This window comes from Coregonus clupeaformis, unplaced genomic scaffold (genome assembly GCF_020615455.1).
Source record: "Coregonus clupeaformis isolate EN_2021a unplaced genomic scaffold, ASM2061545v1 scaf0072, whole genome shotgun sequence".
In the NCBI taxonomy this organism is placed as follows: Eukaryota; Metazoa; Chordata; class Actinopteri; order Salmoniformes; family Salmonidae; genus Coregonus; species Coregonus clupeaformis.
In genome coordinates this window covers 372787-393551 of record NW_025533527.1, presented here as the reverse complement: position 1 = coordinate 393551, position 20765 = coordinate 372787, and the positions used below count along the sequence as shown (strand labels likewise).

Here is a 20765-nt window from a genome sequence, read left to right as displayed (position 1 = left end):
GATTGGGAATCACACCCGGCCAAACATAGAAATCTCAAACTAGATCTACAACCTTGAAATACAATAACAGATCTCAACAGAAACTCACACCCTGACCCAACCAACAAGAGTTCTCTCGATCAGGGCGTGACAGTACCCCCCCAAAGGTGCGTACTCCGGCCGCACCAACCTGACTCATTAGAGGAGGGTCCGGGTGGGCATTCAGCCTTGGAGGCGGCTCCGGCTCTGGCTCCGGGCGTGACGACCTCTCCCTTTCTGCCTCCCCGTTGCACCCCTGGTCTGGTCCTCGGCGCGATGCTTCCCCTCTCCTTCCTCCCACAATGCACCAAGCCCTGTCTGGAACCTGGTGTGGGAGGCCCCGAACCTGGAGAGGGGCTGACGTCTGGGCCTGTATCGGCAATCCTCCCGCGATGCACCAAGCCCTGTCTGGACCCTGGTGTGGTAGGCCCCGAACCTGGAGAGGGGCTGACGTCTGGGCCTGGATCGGCAATCCTCCCGCGATGCACCAAGCCCCGTCTGGACCCTGGTGTGGAAGGCCCCGACCCTGGAGAGGGGCTGACGTCTGGGCCTGGAGTGGGGCCGCTGACCGGAGCTGAACTGGACCCCGGTGGAGCGGACTACTCTGGTTCCGGAGTGGAGTCGCTGACCGGAGCTGGACTTGGTACCAGTGGGGCGGACTGCTCTGGCTCCGGAGTGGAGCCGCTGACCGGAGCTGGACTTGGCACCGGTGGAGCGGACTGCTCTGGCCCTGGAGCGGAGCAGCTGACCGGAGCTGGACTGGGAACACGCACCACTGGTTTGGTGCGGGGAGCAGGTACGGGGCGTACCGGGCTGGAGACACGCACCACTGGTTTGGTGCGGGGAGCTGGTACGGGGCGTACCGAGCTGGCGACACCCACCACTGGTTTGGTGCGGGGAGGAGGCACGGGCCGTGCCGGACTGGGAACACGCACCACTGGCTTGGTGCGAGGAGCAGGCACGGGCCGTGCCGGACTGGGAACACGCACCACTGGCTTGGCGCGAGGAGCAGGCATGGGCCGTGCCGGACTGGGAACACGCACCACTGGCTTGGTGCAAGGAGCAGGTACGGGGCGTACCGGGCTGGCGACACGCACCACAGGGTTGGTGCGAGGAGCTGGCACAGGCCGTACCGGGCTGTGGAGGCGCACTGGAGGTCTGGAGCGTAGAGCTGGCACAACCTGTCCTGGCTGGATGCCCACTTCCGCACGGTACGTGCGTGGCGTTAGCACAGGACGCACTGGGCTGTGAACGCGCACTGGAGACACAGTACGTAGAACCGGCGCAGGATATACTGGATCGAGGAGGCGTACTGGAGACCAGGAGCGTTGAGCCGACACAACCCATCCTGGCGGATGCCCATTTTCGCACGGCATGTGTGTGGCGCTAGCACAGAACGCACTGGACTGTGCAGGCGCATTGGCGACACAGTGCGTATCTCTGCATAACACAGAGCCTGCACGGTCACACGCTTCTTAGCGTGAATACGGGGAGTTGGCTCTGCTCCGAACCCTGGCTCCGCCAACCACCCCGTGTGCCCCCCCAAAAAATGTTTTATTGGGGCTGCTTCTCTGGCTTTCTTCGTGACCGAGTCCTTTTGAGTCGCCGTTTCTCCTCTCCTGCCTGGGCTTCCTCCTTCGCCCAGGGTCCTCTACCAGCCAATATCTCCTCCCAAGTCCAAAATGTATTTCCCACCTGTGTCCAGGGTGTCTGCTGCTTCTGTCACGATCGTTGAGAGACGGGTCAGACCAAGGTGCAGCGTGGTATGCGTACATGTTTATTAATAAGAATAAACACTAGACAAAATAACAAAAACGTGAAGTCCTATGGGCTATACACACAACAAGCCAAACAGGAACACAAACAAGATCCCACAACTAAGGTAGGCAACCAGGCTACTAAAGTATGATCCCCAATCAGAGACAACGAGTGACAGCTGCCTCTGATTGGGAATCACACCCGGCCAAACATAGAAATCTCAAACTAGATCTACAACCTAGAAATACAATAACATAGATCTCAACAGAAACTCACACCCTGACCCAACCAACAAGAGTTCTCTCGATCAGGGCGTGACAATAACATTTTTGACATGCGTTTTTCTGGATTTTTTTGTTGTTATTCTGTCTCTCACTGTTCAAATAAACCTACCATTAAAATTATAGACTGATCATTTCTTTGTCAGTGGGCAAACGTACAAAATCAGCAGGGGATCAAATACTTTTTTCCCTCACTGTATGCTTTTACATTGAATCCCCACATTACACAAAAATGTATGCACGCATTACTGTAAGTCGCTTTGGATAAAAGCGTCTGCTAAATGGCATATTATTATTATTATTTATATCAGCTGGTGAGCTCAAGACAGGCCACCTAAACCCCCATAGAAAATATATGCTGCTGTGGTTCAGATGAAACTAATACCTCCTTCAGACATGGCAGGTGTCGGTCAGACAGATACATAACCATACTCACACAAGGCGGTGAAATATATACAGTGCCTTAAGAAAGTATTCACACCCTTTGACATTTTCCACATTTTGTTGTGTTACAGCCTGAATTTCAAATATATTTTAAAAAAAATTATCACTGGCCTACACACAAAACCCCATAATGTCAAAGTGGAATTATGTTTTTAGAAATTTTTACAAATTAATAAAAAATTAAAAGCTCTTTGTTATGGCAACCCCTTTGTTATGGCAACCCCTTTGTTATGGCAACCCCTTTGTTATGGCAACCCCTTTGTTATGGCAACCCCTTTGTTATGGCAACCCCTTTGTTATGGCAAACCTAAATAAGTTAATGAGTATAAATGTGCTTAACAAGTCACATAATAAGTTGCATGGACTCACTCTGTGCGCAATAGTGTTTAATCTGTGAAGAAAAGTTTTTAAAAATCTTACATTTTTACATTTTAGTCATTTAGCAGACGCTCTTATCCAGAGCGACTTACAGTTAGTGAGTGCATACATTTTCATACTGGCCCCCCGTGGGAAATGAACCCACAACCCTGGCGTTACAAGCGCCATGCTCTACCAACTGAGCTACAGGATTAGGACTACCTCATCTCTGTGCCCCACACATACAATTATCTGTAAGGTCCCCCAGTCGAGCAGTGAATTTCAAACACAGATTCAACCACAAAAACCAGGGAGGTTTTCCAATGCCTCGCAAAGAAGGGCTCATAGAAGAAAAATAATAATAATACTGACATTGAATATCCCTTTGAGCATGATGTTATTAATTACACTTTGGCTGGTGTATCAATACACCCAGTCACTACTTTTTCAAAACATAGTCATGTAGCCTAGCCCATGGGCCTATATATTTTGCTAAGGTTTGTATCACAACTGAAGTGGCCAAATAACTCCAAAATGTAGCCTATAGGCCCAAGACCCCTGGAACATGGTTGGAGAGCCCATAGCCTACAGAGCCTAGTAAAACATGTGTTCTTATAAGCCCAGTCATTGCACAATCTCACGTAAAAACAGAGTTTAGACTGGCCACTATTTAATAAAAGCAGATCCCATCTTTCTCCTGCTGCTATATGTATTGCGCAATTCTTAAAAATTAAGCACATTAATTCGTTTTACAAACGGTGTAGCCTACCGCCATTTGCTATTCGATTTTTGTTTGTTTTGTGGACCATTCTAAATTAAAATGAATTCCACACATATATTAGTAGGCTGTATGTAAAGTCCAGATTACATTGAGAATACTGTGTGAGAATATTATCAAGTGCTTGTCAAATTGTGATTGAGAGACTGATGAAGTGTGTACAGCCTGCGCAAGAAACAGAGCAGAGCGCAGGCCTTTAATGAGACTTTTTTACAACCATCATTCGTCGCATAATATATAGCCTAACATTTGCATCACAACTAAAGTTGCATAAATAACTCTCAATTAAGCATTTAGGATGAACTGTTTCTTTGTTAACCGCTCAATACAGAATAGCAGCATGTGCGCACTCCCTCGAAAATCGTTTGGGGAAAAATATCCTTTCTATTTTATTCAGCTATGTTCAATTGTATTCTTCATACTATAAAATTAAATAATGCCACAGGAATTATAAGCAAATCTTGCCTGCTAAATTAACTATTGTAGCCCACAGCCAGATCAGGGCTTAACATAAGGACGACTCAGAATATGCTATTCTGTTCTTCTGAAATAGGCTACATTTTCTTCATATCATAATGTTTCTTTAGACCTGCCTAAAATAAATAATGGATTTATTGTGTTGGTGTAGGCTATATTAAATGGATTTATTAGACTTATTAAAATGTAGATGTTCCAAAGGTCTTCATCAGTGGCTTGTAGGCTTTGAGTGGAAGCCAGAGATGCTAAAGGTGTTTATGTTAATTAACAGTCAATTACCGTGAGACCGGCAGTTATTTAAATGACAATAACTGGCTGACAAAATTTCATGACCGTCACAGCCCTAATCCTGTTTGCAATAAGGCACTAAAGCAATACTGCAAAAAATGTGGCAAAGCAATTAACTTTTGGTCCTGAATAGAAAGTGTTATGTTTGGGGCAAATTCAATACAACACATTACTGAGTACCACTCTTCGTATTTTCAAGCATATTGGTGGCTGCATCATGTTATGGGTATGCTTGTAATTGTTAACGACTGGGGAGTTTTTCAGGATAAATAATAAACTGAATGGAGCTAAGCACGGGCAAAATCCTGGAGGAAAACCTGGTCCAGTCTGCTTTCCACCAGACACTGGGAGATGAATTCACCTTTCAGTAGGACAATAACCTAAAACACAAGGACAAATCTACACTGGAGTTGCTTACCAAAAAGACAGTGAATGTTCCTGATTGACCGAGTTACAGTTTTGACTTAAATCTACCTGAAAATGGTTGTCTAACAATGATCAACAACCAATTTGACAGAGCTTAAAAGGGGCAAATGTTGCAGAATCCAGGTGTGGAAAGCTCTTTGAGACTTACCAAGAAAGACTCACTGCCAATCGCTGCCAAAGGCGCTTCTACAAAGTAATGACTCAGGGCTGTAAATACTTATGTAAATTAGATATTTCTGCATTTCATTTTCAATAAATTTGCTAACATTTCTAAAAACATTTTCACTTTGTCATTATGGAGCATTGTGTGTTGATGGGTGAGAGAAACAAATCTATTTAATCCACTTTGAATTCAGGCTGTAACAAAACTAAATGTCAAGGGGTATGAATACTTTATGAAGACATTGTATATACACGTGTTGTAAATGTATTTATCTACCTAAGCATTCACTGACTCAACCACCAAAAAGGCAGTGGGTATACTCAACAGAGATGGAAACAAGCAATGATTAAAATCTCACAAAGAAAGAAGACGGCATTGTTCCACTTTCCAAATCACAACAAGCATTCTCTCATTCTCCATGATAATCCCATGGTGATGGTCACAGAAAAGAGAGTGACATCGTTAGTGCTTCAAGGCTTTCTAGTCTCTGGGAAAACAGGGAGGGCATGAGTCATGAGTTACACAGTTCCAAATGCATGTGTGTGTGTGTGTGTGTGTGTGGGTGTGTGTGTGTGTGTGTGTGTGGTGTGTGTGTGTTCTTACATGAGGCAAGGCCCTCGCTCTCATCATAGCAGGATTAACTCACTCTCTGGACAGATGGCCATCCAGCCCTCCCCCACCCTACCTTCCAAACACACAGCTCAGCTCAACACAGTGGCAATTTCAGTTCACTGTGCACAAAAACATAGCAGCCGTCAGCTGTACCCCGCCTGAGGCTTAAACATGCATACATCACCACACACACACACAGTGCTGTATGACAAACACATGTTTGATGATGTAAGAGGTCACTCCCGTGTTCTCAGACAACTAAAATATGTAGGCTACGCCTGTTAGAACTAGACAGAACTGGACTACCCCTTCCTTCCCTCCATAAATCCTTCCCTCCCTCCCTCCTTCCTTCCACATTCCCTACACACATGAACACTGGAACAGACACTACCACTACCCATCAACCTGTGACAGGCTGGTCAGACTCAGACATTGAGGTTTGTTCAACTGAAATGTAACCTGGGTCTATTTAAATTTTCTTCATTGTCGATGCTGCTGGGAGAGCAGATTATCTTGATCCATAGGGATGACAGACCAACATGACTATATTTATATCGGACATGCTCTTTAATATCATGTTGTTTTACAGTTAATCCTATTGGAGGACCGAACCACGTGTTTGTGGTTTAGATGTTGAGTCTCCGTATCTCAGTCATCAAATGGTTCAGTCCACCACATCATAGCCGTCTCTTACTGACCACAAGGGAACTCTGTTTGTAATGTCATGAGTATAACAAAAAAAAAAATATATATATATATATATATATAAAAATAATAATAATAATAATAATAATACAGTACATTCCAGTATGTACAGTATTAAAAAGACACACAGCAACCCAATACAATATAGTGCATTTATATAATGTGTTCTGGTGGGAGGAGCTCTGGGGGATTTGTGAGGAGACCATTCTCATTTAAAGGTCTCATATGTCTGTATAAATCTAGAGAGGCCCTAACTGTGTTCATATTCAGAGATCCCATCCTGATAACAAGGAGTATTGATCAATATAAGGTGAGCAGGGTCCAGTACAATGTTATTGTACTTTTTGCGTGCACACACTTCCTGTACAGCAGCTCTCTTTTAGTCTGCGCTGTGCAGTGCTGTTTCACACCACCTCGTCTCTATATGTGACACCATTTTCAGAACAACCCCAGAGGGTTTGGATGCAGAGGAAACTAAGTGAGGCTGTGTAAAAAGAAGTGCTTGATGTTCTCTGCTCTATAAATACAGTGTCATGGTCTCAAAGCCATCACCCATTTACCCCTCTCAGAGCTGTTCAGTCTGTCCGTGCAGGAAAGAAGGCCTTCATGTTTAGGACACTTCATTCCCCTTCTTGTCTACATATGCATGAGCTCACTAGATTCAGTTTGCACACTCTGATCCGTTTCCAAATTCCACTCCCCGAGCTAAGTTAGAGACAAGCACATCAGGACTGGAGGGACTGAGGAGGAACAAATGGAAATAGACTAGATAGGGGGAAATGCAGCAAAGAATACAGATTCTAGACTAGATAGGGGGAAATGCAGCAAAGAATACAGATTCTAGACTAGATAGGGGGAAATGCAGCAAAGAATACAGATTCTAGACTATATAGGGGGAAATGCAGCAAAGAATACAGATTCTAGACTAGATAGGGGGAAATGCAGCAAAGAATACAGATTCTAGACTAGATAAGGGGAAACGCAGCAAAGAATACAGATTCTAGACTAGATAGGGGGAAACGCAGCAAAGAATACAGATTCTAGACTAGATAGGGGGAAACGCAGCAAAGAATACAGATTCTAGACTAGATAGGGGGAAACGCAGCAAAGAATACAGATTCTAGACTAGATAGGGGGAAATGGAGCAAAGAATACAGATTCTAGACTAGATAGGGGGAAATGCAGCAAAGAATACAGATTCTAATATCCGTTCATTCTGGCTCTTTACATCGCAGAGTGTCCATGGTGCTCCTCAGAGCTTAGTCAGTTTACAACAACTTCTAGAAATGCAGATAAGAAATGGAGAGGGGGGATGAAGGAATGGAGAAAGGGGGATGAGGGAATGGAGAGAGGGGGATGAGGGAATGGAGAGAGGGGGATGAGGAAATGAAGAGAGGGTGATGAGGGGACGGAGAGAGGGTGATGAGGGAATGAAGAGAGGGGGATGAGGGAATGAAGAGAGGGGGATGAGGGAATGAAGAGAGGGGGATGAGGGAATGAAGAGAGGGGGATGAGAGAATGAAGAGAGGGTGATGAGGGGACGGAGAGAGGGGGGTGAGGGGACAGAGAGAGGGGGGTGAGGGAATGGAGAGAGGGGGATGAGGGAATGAAGAGAGGGGGATGAGGGGAAGCAGATAGTATCTAAGCTCCTTAATTACAGTTGCTTGTGAAAGTGTTCACCCCCCTTGGCATTTTTCCTATTTTGTTGCCTTACAACCTGGAATTAAAATGGATTTTTGGGGGGTTTGTATCATTTGATTTACACAACATGCCTACTACTTTTATTGTGAAACAAACAAGAAATAAGACAAAAAAACAGAAAACTTGAGCGTGCATAAGTATTCACCCCCCCAAAGTCAATATTTTGTAGAGCCACCTTTTGCAGCAATTACAGCTGCAAGTTCCTTGGGGTATGTCTCTATAAGCTTGCCACATCTAGCCACTGGGATTTTTGCCCATTCTTCAAGGCAAAACTGCTCCAGGTCGTTCAAGTTGGATGGGTTCCACTGGTGTACAGCAATCTTCAAGTCATACCACATATTCTCAATTGGATTGAGGTGTGGGCTTTGACTAGGCCATTCCAAGACGTTTAAATGTTTCCCCTTAAGCCCCTCGAGTGTTGCTTTGGCAGTATGCTTAGGGTCATTGTCCTGCTGGAAGGTGAACCTCCGTCCCAGTCTCAAATAGCTGGAAGACTGAAACAAGTTTCCCTCAAGAATTTCCCTGTATTTAGCACCATCCATTATTCCTTCAATTCTGACCAGTTTCCCAGTCCCTGCCGATGAAAAACATCCCCACAGCATGATGCTGCCACCACCACCATGCTTCACTGTGGGGATGGTGTTCTCGGGGTGATGAGAGGTGTTGGGTTTGCGCCAGACATAGCGTTTTCCTTGAAGGCCAAAAATTTCAATTTTAGTCTCATCTGACCAGAGTACCTTCTTCCATATGTTTGGGGAGTCTCCCACATGCCTTTTGGAACACCAAACGTGTTTGCTTATTTTTTCTTAAGCAATGGCTTTTTTCTGGCCACTCTTCCGTAAAGCCCAGCTCTGTGGCGTGTACGGCTTAAAGTGGTCCTATGGACAGATACTCCGATCTCCGCTGTGGAGCTTTGCAGCTCCTTCAGGGTTATCTTTGGTCTATTTGTTTCCCCTCTGATTAAGGCCCTCCTTGCCTGGGCCGTGAGTTTTGGTGGGCGGCCCTCTCTTGGCAGGTTTGTTGTGGTGCCATATTCTTTCCATTTTTTAATAATGGATTTAAATGGTGCTCTGTGGGATGTTCAACGTTTCTGATATTTTTTTATAACCCAACCCTGATCTGTACTTCTCCACAACTTTGTCCCTGACCTGTTTGGAGAGCTCCTTGGTCTTCATGGTGCCGCTTGCTTGGTGGTGCCCCTTACTTAGTGGTGTTGCAGACTCTGGGGCCTTTTAGAACAGGTGTATATATACTGAGATCATGTGACAGATCATGTGACACTTAAATAAAGTCCACCTGTGTGCAATCTAACTAATTATGTGACTTCTGAAAGTAATTGGTTGCACCATATCTTATTTAGGGGCTTCATAGCAAAGGGGGTCAATACATACAGTGGGGGAAAAAAGTATTTAGTCAGCCACCAATTGTGCAAGTTCTCCCACTTAAAAAGATGAGAGAGGCCTGTAATTTTCATCATAGGTACACGTCAACTATGACAGACAAATTGAGAATTTTTTTTCCAGAAAATCACATTGTAGGATTTTTTATGAATTTATTTGCAAATTATGGTGGAAAATAAGTATTTGGTCACCTACAAACAAGCAAGATTTCTGGCTCTCACAGACCTGTAACTTCTTCTTTAAGAGACTCCTCTGTCCTCCACTCGTTACCTGTATTAATGGCACCTGTTTGAACTTATCAGTATAAAAGACACCTGTCCACAACCTCAAACAGTCACACTCCAAACTCCACTATGGCCAAGACCAAAGAGCTGTCAAAGGACACCAGAAACAAAATTGTAGACCTGCACCAGGCTGGGAAGACTGAATCTGCAATAGGTAAGCAGCTTGGTTTGAAGAAATCAACTGTGGGAGCAATTATTAGGAAATGGAAGACATACAAGACCACTGATAATCTCCCTCGATCTGGGGCTCCACGCAAGATCTCACCCCGTGGGGTCAAAATGATCACAAGAACGGTGAGCAAAAATCCCAGAACCACACGGGGGGACCTAGTGAATGACCTGCAGAGAGCTGGGACCAAAGTAACAAAGCCTACCATCAGTAACACACTACGCCGCCAGGGACTCAAATCCTGCAGTGCCAGACGTGTCCCCCTGCTTAAGCCAGAACATGGCCAGGCCCGTCTGAAGTTTGCTAGAGTGCATTTGGATGATCCAGAAGACGATTGGGAGAATGTCCTATGGTCAGATGAAACCAAAATATAACTTTTTGGTAAAAACTCAACTCGTCGTGTTTGGAGGACAAAGAATGCTGAGTTGCATCCAAAGAACACCATACCTACTGTGAAGCATGGGGGTGGAAACATCATGCTTTGGGGCTGTTTTTCTGCAAAGGGACCAGGACGACTGATCCGTGTAAAGGAAAGAATGAATGGGGCCATGTATCGTGAGATTTTGAGTGAAAACCTCCTTCCATCAGCAAGGGCATTGAAGATGAAACGTAGCTGGGTCTTTCAGCATGACAATGATCCCAAACACACCGCCTCGGGCAACGAAGGAGTGGCTTCGTAAGAAGCATTTCAAGGTCCTGGAGTGGCCTAGCCAGTCTCCAGATCTCAACCCCATAGAAAATCTGTGGAGGGAGTTGAAAGTCCGTGTTGCCCAGCGACAGCCCCAAAACATCACTGCTCTAGAGGAGATCTGCATGGAGGAATGGGCCAAAATACCAGCAACAGTGTGTGAAAACCTTGTGAAGACTTACAGAAAACGTTTGACCTGTGTCATTGCCAACAAAGGGTATATAACAAAGTATTGACAAACTTTTGTTATTGACCAAATACTTATTTTCCACCATAATTTGCAAATACATTCATTAAAAATCCTACAATGTGATTTTCTGGATTTTTTTTCTCTCATTTTGTCTGTCATAGTTGACGTGTACCTATGATGAAAATTACAGGCCTCTCTCATCTTTTTAAGTGGGAGAACTTGCACAATTGGTGGCTGACTAAATACTTTTTTTCCCCACTGTATGTACACACCAATTTCCCGTTATTTTTTATTTTTTTTAACAAGTTATTTCTTTCATTTCACTTCACCAATTTTGACTATTTTGTGTATGTCCATTACATGAAATCCAAATAAAAATCTATTTAAATTACAGGTTGTAATGCAACAAAATAGGAAAAATACCAAGGGGGATGAATACTTTTGCAAGGCACTGTAGATACTGTATGTTCTCCCTTCCCAGGATGATTTCTGATTTACATTGTGTCCATAACTTTGTGATTCTCATATTTTTGTCAAACAGGGATTTTATTCCTGGTGGGAATGATCTTATCATTAGGCAAGTACAGCTTCTATAGAGATTTATAAATACTTGAATCTTCTCTTCAGAGTTCAATGACTTGTACAATGTTTGATTAATTCTGTGCACATGACACCAGCAAGTGCTGCTTGGGAAATAAATGAACTAAATTAATGCACTCAGCATGTTTGTAATGAGATGAGAGTCCGGAAAAATCAAATTAGGAAAGTCTTAAAAAGGCAAGTTTAAAGGAACAGAGGCCTTGAATCCTCCATATGACACGTTTCCTTTGGAAGAGCAGCACATTATTATCCATCACTATGTACACAGTATACAGGTGCTATACTCATCTACCACTTTAAAAACAGGAGCAATAGGTTGTTGGTGCAACTAGCTCTAGCTAGTTGAAAGAAAGAAAGAAAGAAAGAAAGAAAGAAAGAAAGAAAGAAAGAAAGAAAGAAAGAAAGAAAGAAAGAAAGAAAGAAAGAAAGAAAGAAAGAAAGAAAGAAAGAAAGAAAGAAAGAAAGAAAGAAAGAAAGAAAGAAAGAAAGAAAGAAAGAAAGAAAGAAAGAAAGAAAGAAAGAAAGAAAGAAAGAAAGAAAGAAAGAAGAAAGAAAGAAAGAAAGAAAGAAAGAAAGAAAGAAAGAAAGAAAGAAAGAAAGAAAGAAAGAAAGAAAGAAAGAAAGAAAGAAAGAAAGAAAGAAAGAAAGAAAGAAAGAAAGAAAGAAAGAAAGAAAGAAAGAAAGAAGAAAGAAAGAAAGAAAGAAAGAAAGAAAGAAAGAAAGAAAGAAAGAAAGAAAGAAAGAAAGAAAGAAAGAAAGAAAGAAAGAAAGAAAGAAAGAAAGAAAGAAAGAAAGAAAGAAAGAAAGAAAGAAAGAAAGAAAGAAAGAAAGAAAGAAAGAAAGAAAGAAAGAAAGAAAGAAAGAAAGAAAGAAAGAAAGAAAGAAAGAAAGAAAGAAAGAAAGAAAGAAAGAAAGAAAGAAAGAAAGAAAGAAAGAAAGAAAGAAAGAAAGAAAGAAAGAAAGAAAGAAAGAAAGAAAGAAAGAAAGAAAGAAAGAAAGAAAGAAAGAAAGAAAGAAAGAAAGAAAGAAAGAAAGAAAGAAAGAAAGAAAGAAAGAAAGAAAGAAAGAAAGAAAGAAAGAAAGAAAGAAAGAAAGAAAAAGAAAGAAAGAAAGAAAGAATGAAAGAAAGAAAGAAAGAAAGAAAGAAAGAAAGAAAGAAAGAAAGAAAGAAAGAAAGAAAGAAAGAAAGAAAGAAAGAAAGAAAGAAAGAAAGAAAGAAAGAAAGAAAGAAAGAAAGAAAGAAAGAAAGAAAGAAAGAAAGAAAGAAAGAAAGAAAGAAAGAAAGAAAGAAAGAAAGAAAGAAAGAAAGAAAGAAAGAAAGAAAGAAAGAAAGAAAGAAAGAAAGAAAGAAAGAAAGAAAGAAAGAAAGAAAGAAAGAAAGAAAGAAAGAAAGAAAGTGTGGGCGAATACAGTGCATTCGGAAAGTATTCAGACCCCTTGACTTTTCCACATTTTGTTACGTTACAGCATTATTCTAAAATGCATTAAATAGTTTTCCCCCCTCAATCTACACACAATACCCCATAATGACAAAGCAAAAACAGGTTAAGAAATGTCTGCAAATGTATTAATAATAAAAAACTGAAATATCACATTTACATAAGTATTCAGACCCTTTACTCAGTACTTTGTTGAAGCACCTTTGGCAGTGATTACAGCCTCGAGTCTTCTAGGGTATGACGCTACAAGCTTGGCACACCTGTATTTGGGGAGTTTCTCCCATTCTTCCCTGCAGATCCTGTCAAGCTCTGTCAGGTTGGATGGGGAGTGTCGCTGCACAGCTATTTTCAGTTCTCTCCAGAGATGTTAGATCGGGTTCAAGTCCGGGCTCTGGCTGGGCCACTCAAGGACATTCAGAAACTTGTCCCGAAGCCACTCCTGCGTTGTCTTGGCTGTGTGTTTAGGGTCGTTGTCCTGTTGGAACGTGAACCTTCGCCCCAGTCTGAGGTCCTGAGCGCTCTGGAGCAGGTTTTCATTAAGGATCTCTCTGTACTTTGCTCCCTTCATCTTTCCCTCAAGCCTGACTAGTCTCCCAGTCCCTGCCGCTGAAAAACATCCCCACAGCATGATGCTGCCACCACCATGCTTCACCATAGGCATGGTGCCAGGTTTCCTTCAGATGTGACGCTTGGCATTCAGGCCAAAGAGTTCAATCTTGGTCATCAGACCAGAGAATCTTGTTTCTCATGGTCTGAGAGTCCTTTGGGTGCCTTTTGCCAAACTCCAAGCGGGCTGTCATGCGCCTTTTACTGAGGAGAGGCTTCCATCTGGCCACTCTACCATAAAGGCCTGATTGGTGGAGTGCTGCAGAGATGGCTGTCCTTCTGGAAGGTTCTCCCATCGCCACAGAAGAACTCTGGAGCTCTGTCAGAGTGACCATCGGGTTCTTGGTCACCTCCCTGACCAAGGCCCTTCTCCTCCGATTGCTCAGTTTGGCTGGGAGGCCAGCTCTAGGAAGAGTCTTGGTGGTTCCAAACTTCTTTCATTTAAAAATGATTGAGGCCACTGTGTTCTTGGGGACCTTCAATGCTGCAGAAATGTTTTGGTACCCTTCCCCAGATCTGTGCCTCGACACAATCCTGTCTCTGAGCTCTACGGACAATTCCATTGACCTCATGGCTTGGTTTTTGCTCTGACATGCACTGTCAACTGTGGGACCTTATATAGACAGGTGTGTGCCTTTCCAAATCATGTCCAATCAATTGAATTTACCACAGGTGGACTCCAATAATAATATAATAATAATAAGTAATTTAGCAGACGCTTTTATCCAAAGCGACTTACAGTCATGTGTGCATACATTTTTACGTATGGGTGGTCCCGGGGATCGAACCCACTACCCTGGCGTTACAAGCGCCATGCTCTACCAAATGAGCTACAGAAGAAACATCAAAAAATGTATGATCAATGGAAACAGGATGCACCGGAGCTCAATTTCAATACTCATAGCAGGGTCTGAATACTTTCTAAAAACCTATTTTCGCTTTGTCATTATGGCGTATTGTGTTAAGATTGATAAGGGGAAAAAATAAATGTTATCAATATTTGAATAATGCTGTAACGTAACAAAATGTGGAAAAAGAAAAGGAGTCTGAATACTTTCCGAATGCACTGTACATGGGCCAAGCAGGATGCAATCTCCTCAACTTTATGTCCACTCGTAACCCTCACTGTTTCATATAACGAGACTGAGAATAAAATAACAAAAGTGCTTCATTGACAGCAAAACTGGCAGAGAGAAAGACAATTTTTCAGTTCTGCTTTCAAAACAACACAAATCAGGCTGTCAGATTATGAGCAAGTATCTTTTTTATTTAGGATGCCTACAAGTGCTCATAGTCTGCATTTTGGTTTTGGCAGCATCTGGTTTGTAACTGTGTTTGTTTGTGTGAATAATTAATGTATGGGTGAACTGCAAGATGTAATCTGTCTGTCTGAATCCATTTGCAGCAGCCAGCCTGTGGCAGTCAGACAGTCACACTCAGGGACACAGACTAGCGAGGGGCTGCAGTGCCATAAAAATCACAGATAACTAAATCAATAAACAAACACAGCAAGCTGTTTCCACTCTGCTAAACTCAGATTTCCCCCTGACATTGTGTATGCCATCCACAGGTGAGATGATGATTCACTGAAAACAATAGAACCACTGATGTGATGCATAGTCAACGGGAGGATGAACCACGTGTTTTTTTTAAATGTATCTTTCGTTCTCTCCTTGAATGGCACTTAGGCGTTTATGAACCTCCCACAGCATCTGTGCACTTCCAACTTCCCTATTTGAAACTGATAATGAACCCGTTGTAGTCCAATGAATTATATTCGATTCCAGACAGGAACTGTACACTTGCTATTTATGGCATTCAAATCTGGTCAATTTTAGACCTTAATACAGACAGCATGGACATTAAAGGGCCAATCCGAAGTTGAAACAATAACAAAGTGGTCTGGAGAAATGTAACAACTCTCAAATTCACAGAGCTATGGATGCAAGGTCTGACCATCCATGATATCAAAATTATAGTTTTAACCATGTTGAGGCTATAAAGTTTGTTTTTTACATTTACAATGTTTACAAACATTGAAGTAAAACACGCTTATATATTTTGGGTTCTGATGGGGTGTGACAGTTGAACAAAGTTAATAAGACATTTATAAAAGTTATATTATTTAAGAATCAATGGGTATATAATTCATTTATAAATCAAAAAATGGATGTAGCAAGCCAGATTGCCCCTTTAAATCAGCCAAGGAAAGGACTAAACATTTTTTGTTGAGAACATGAACAAACTGAAGGGTTTGAGTGGGATGAAATTACCAGTTTTCATTTGATCACAGGTGGTGGCACTTCATTAAAGGGTGACTGAACTTCCTGATTTGCCCTCGTTTTGAAGATTGCTCATTAAGAAATGCTAGCGGCCATGACTGAAGACAAACAAGAGAACAATAACACATCTACAACCTCATCATCTGCAAGCTGTCAAATAATTGTAAATAAAACACAAGTTAAACTGTTTATCAGTGGCCAAAATCACTAATAGCCAGCAGGCACATTGAGCAGCCAGGCCACAATCAGCTTATCAAGTCACTGGCGAGTGGCGATGTGTGCGCTTCGGTGCCGTTTAGTTTTTTACAACTATCTCATTATCTACATTTACATTTACATTTTAGTCATTTAGCAGACGCTCTTATCCAGAGCGACTTACAGTTAGTGAATACATTTTTTTTTTTTTTTTTTTATACTGGCCCCCCGTGGGAATCAAACCCACAACCCTGGCGTTGCAAACGCCATGCTCTATCAACTGAGCTACATCCCTGCCGGCCATTCCCTCCCCTACCCTGGACGACGCTGGGCCAATTGTGCGCCGCCCATGAGTCTCCCGGTCGCGGCCGGCTGCGACAGAGCCTGGATTCGAACCAGGATCTCTAGTGGCACAGTTAGCACTGCGATGCAGTGCCTTAGACCACTGCGCCACTCAGGAGTATCTATTACCAGTGTGTGTTTTATAGGGAATCATGTTACAAAACAGGTCTCTGGGGGACACGAGATGCTCCCGAATGGGTTTTGGAGGTTCTGGCTGCTATGATTGGATATAGCGTGCGCAGCTGATAGAGCGCAATCAGCACAGCTGCTTCTCTCGTGTTAGTGGGCACTGGGTAAGTGGGCATGATCGTAATCCATACCCAACCCTCCAGTAAATTGTGACGATCTCACAAAACTCAGTTTTAGACGAGACTGATTTTATCACCAACATTTTCCTATTTACACTTAGTACATTTTGACACTAGAGTTTCTGACTCATATCGATGCCACATAGGCTGTATAAAACCAGAGAAGTTGTTTCTAAGTTTACGTTTAAATCAATGTGCTGCCTAGAATCCCTCTTCAGCTTCCCACACTCAGGTTAGATCTAGTTCCCATTCTCACATGACTTGGCATTACCTACACATCCCCATTTACCCTCCAAAAAACAGTACAAGTCCCACATAAAACTGGATCCGTGACCCCAAAATCCCAAAAGATCAAGGTAAAGAACATCCTCTGCAGAACATGGATTAAATTTATATTAGATTAAGATTACTAGATTAAGTTGTCTTTAGTTCTTATATGATTGGTATTTTAGAAATATGACAGTAATTACACAGCTATTTCACAGTAGTTACAAAGTAATTACAAAGTAATGCAGATAGGCCTAGGTAACATTGTAGCACTGAAATCGTTCCACAAATTTGTATGAAAGGACTATTGCTAATTTAGTGCATCAAATAAATAGAAATTCCATGTAACCACATCTGCCTAGGCAATTTAATGTTAAGTGTGAACAATTTCCTGAATTTATTTAATCTCTACGGGATTAAAATGTGCTGTTATTTGAATCCTGATGATGGACATGCAGTTTTTAACCCAATTCAAACCAGATCTGACAAGTGTGACTCAGTAGTGTCTACCTTTTCTTATTGACAGATGGTCCAGGTGTGAAAGTTGCTGCATGATGGCATTAAGGTGCTGATTCCCTCCTGACAAGAGGGGAGGTGACCTCAGCTCCTCACATTAGGCCAATACAGGCCATCAATCAAGGCCTGCACTAAAGGAAAAATCAGTAGACCCTCCCCTAAAGCGACTGACTCAGAGATGGTTGATCATAATCATAATCAAATAAGCCTACATATTCTACATATTGGCCCTCCTGTAGCTCAGTTGGTAGAGCATGGTACTTGCAACGCCAGGGTTGTGGGTTCGATTCCCACGGGGGGACAGTATGAAAAAAATAAAAATATGTATGCACTCACTAACTGTAAGTCGCTCTGGATAAGAGCGTCTGCTAAAATGACTAAAATGTAAATGTAAGTCGCTCTGGATAAGAGCGTCTGCTAAATGACTACAAAATAAAAATAAAAAATCACTATTTCCAATCATGTGGACCAGTTATAATATAGCTTACACACTCAAACTCAATCTGCCAGCAATAACTAATGTGTTCATTATCAATCACCAGTGTTGGGGAGTAGTGACCTACATTTAGTCCAACAGGTAATTTAACTACGTTTTGCAGTAGCTTGGTGGTTGTTGAAGTAAATTCAAATCTTGGTGGTGTTTTCAGAAGTTAATAACTTTTTTTTTTTTTTTTACATATCGCGGGGTAGCGAACTACTGGAACTACACTACTTTTTATGCAAGAACATTTAATTTACATTACATTTTAGTCATTTAGCAGACGCTCTTATCCAGAGCGACTTACAGTTAGCACATACATTATTTTATCGAACCCACAACCCTGGCGTTGCAAACGCCATGCTCTACCAACTGAGCTACATCCCCTGCCGGCCCTTCCCTCCCCTACCCTGGACGACGCTGGGCCAATTGTGCGCCGCATTTCCTTTCTTTTTCGGCATTAGACCTGCCAGTCTCACTTGAAACATAGTTTTTGTGATTAGTAGGCTAAATGACACATTAACATCCAACTCCAGAGTGATCTGTTCTTGCAATTTGTAGTCTATGACATTTCAGATTTAGATACGATATTTCATCATGAATTATTTTGGATGTTGTGCACTATTTTTTCAAAGTAACTTTAGTTAAGTAAACTATATTTTTTAAAGGGTAGCTTAACTTCTTCCAGTGTGAAGTAATTGGTAGCTTGGTAAACGATATGTTCAGAGTAGCTTCCCCAACACTGGCAATCACAATACTCAATGTTGAGTAGGAATTCACTAGTTTCCACTCGATCTATACAGGTAGTCAGCCATGAATTGACAGCAATAGCAAGCCCCAACCACAAGGACAAAAAAAAAACATGGCTTAGGCTACTATCCATTACATATTGTATATTTGTCTGTTGCGTCTAAGGTGACGGTTGCCAGGGCTATTTGATTGGGAAATCGATATGATTCCCCCAAAATATAATTATTTGTACAATTACTACACTTGAATGGAATTTAAAGGCTTTATACTGTATCGTGGCAGAGAGCAATAACAAAGGAATGCTCCGGGTTACGGTGTCACGGCTCTTGATATTGTTTAGTGATTCACTAGCATCTCCGCAGTTTCTAAGCCCAGAGGCGCAACATCGCGAGACTTCCGGGAACGCTTGCGAAACATACCAGGCCGGGGTTTGAAAATTCTATGAGAGAAGTGAAAAATTATTCCTTTAGTTGTTCATTTTCTAGAAATCTAAAGACACAACCTAGATTCGAGCCAATGTCTTAAGTACTTGAACATGTTAAAACGCCAACATCGTGAAAGTGACACATTTCCGTCAAAAACAACTTCATATCGAAGGAGTGCCTGTGATTTGACGGCCTGTACATGCGCAGTTCGGCGTGAGACGACCTTTAGACACGATGACGTGTTTCTACGCATGAGCTTAGCTAGCCAGCGTCGCCATGACATCTATTGGAGAAGCAGCTTTAGCCTATCTTCATACTGTACTGTCTTTGATTAGCAGCAAGCCACTAATAGGCTACTTCCTACCGAGCGATGTTGTAATAATGTCTAGTGGACTTTAACGTAGACATAAGAGAAAGTAGAATTTGTCTTTGAACAATGGTTAGAAAGTAGCATAGATCAAACAACTCAATACTCCATTAGAATGTTACTTTGAAACAGTATCTTTGCGGATACTTACTTGAATCTTCCCTGACAGTGTTGACACTGGGCTCCAACCCATCCTTGGTCACAGACGCAAGTTCCATTGATGCATTTCCCAGAAAAGCAATTTTTATCACAGGACTTGGAGACTGTGGCTTCGGTGTAAAACACCAAGTACAGCATAAGGAATGCCCCAAAATATATTTTGATGTCCTGGGGTCGCATATTTGGATATTTAGTCCATGTGCATAGATGCATTCCTCGGCAGTCCCCTCCCATTCTACTTTAGAAACAGGTAAAGGTCTACTTTTCTGGTTAAGACTCCCTTATTCACAGATGGAGTGACTCAATTAAATGTCACTTATTGGTAATAAATACTTTGGAGCAAATGTTTGGAGTAGGCGTGGGATAGCCTAGCTAGCCATTAAGCTAAATACACTCAAACATTCAAATTGGCTTATTTATTGGCTATAGAAACATAGCTGAGTCTGAGCATATTGCTGGAGTCCCGCAACTAAAACATCTCATCAGACAACAAAGCCAGCAAATGTACACTGACTTTATGCACTCCTATTAAACTTTCTTGAACTATCGTTGATGAATGCTCACAGCGTTATTCCCAGAGGCTAAGAAGCCATTTTAAAAACCAAAGACAAATGGTGTGTTTTCTAAGTTGTATTCTAAATGAAGTATTTTCCAAGCAATTTTCAAGTTCACCATCCTAATGTTTCCCGAAAAACTGGAAGAAAATAAAAGGTCACAGGATTGATGCTGGGATGTTAGTTCTGAATCCCCATTTCCATTGCAAGAGTCAGTTGTGGATGTTGTTCGCTGCGGTGGAGAATGCAGCAACCCGGACAAATAGATCAAGTTGGCCGTTATCCGTTCCGCTTTTTCCCACTTTCAGTTTAGGCCCATTCACCGAAGATAATGACGGTTATTTGCATAAAAATAATTGTAATCCTTGTCAGAGAGAGCGATATTCACCGATGAATAACAACACGACTCCCCTCCGTACGCGATGATACTCGCACAGCTGGTTTTCGACAGGGAAACTCCTGGACAAAGCTCCGAGCATGAGCAGTGCAAAATTACGCATTTAAAGAGACAGTACACGACTGAGCGCGGTTGTCCCTGTACTGGTTAGTCCTATCCGAGATCCTTGGGACGTCTCTACCCTAAACTCTAACCTTAACCCCTACCCTAACTATACCGTAACCCTTACCTAACCCTAACCTTAACCCTTACCATTTTAAACAAAGAACCCCTTTACTTCTCAGAACCTTATTTTTCTTCTTCTTCTCTGGTATAATGGCGTTTGCAACAATTGGATGTGC

At 42.3% G+C, this 20765-nt stretch overlaps 1 protein-coding gene across 2 annotated transcripts in view; it reads right to left on the bottom strand.

The window, feature by feature from the left end:
* The window catches only part of LOC121553711 (attractin-like protein 1), a 332670-nt gene extending 312151 nt beyond the window's left edge, over positions 1 to 20519 (bottom strand). The window contains exon 1 of one of the 2 annotated variants that reach the window (XM_045213019.1): positions 19466 to 20519. In XM_045213019.1, coding sequence (XP_045068954.1) covers positions 19466 to 19707 — 242 coding nt within the window. In that variant the 5' untranslated portion in view covers positions 19708 to 20519. The remainder of the gene's footprint in view (positions 1 to 19465) is intronic. The other variant, XM_041867035.2, reaches the window with a different exon arrangement.
* Between the last annotated feature and the right edge of the window lie 246 nt (positions 20520 to 20765).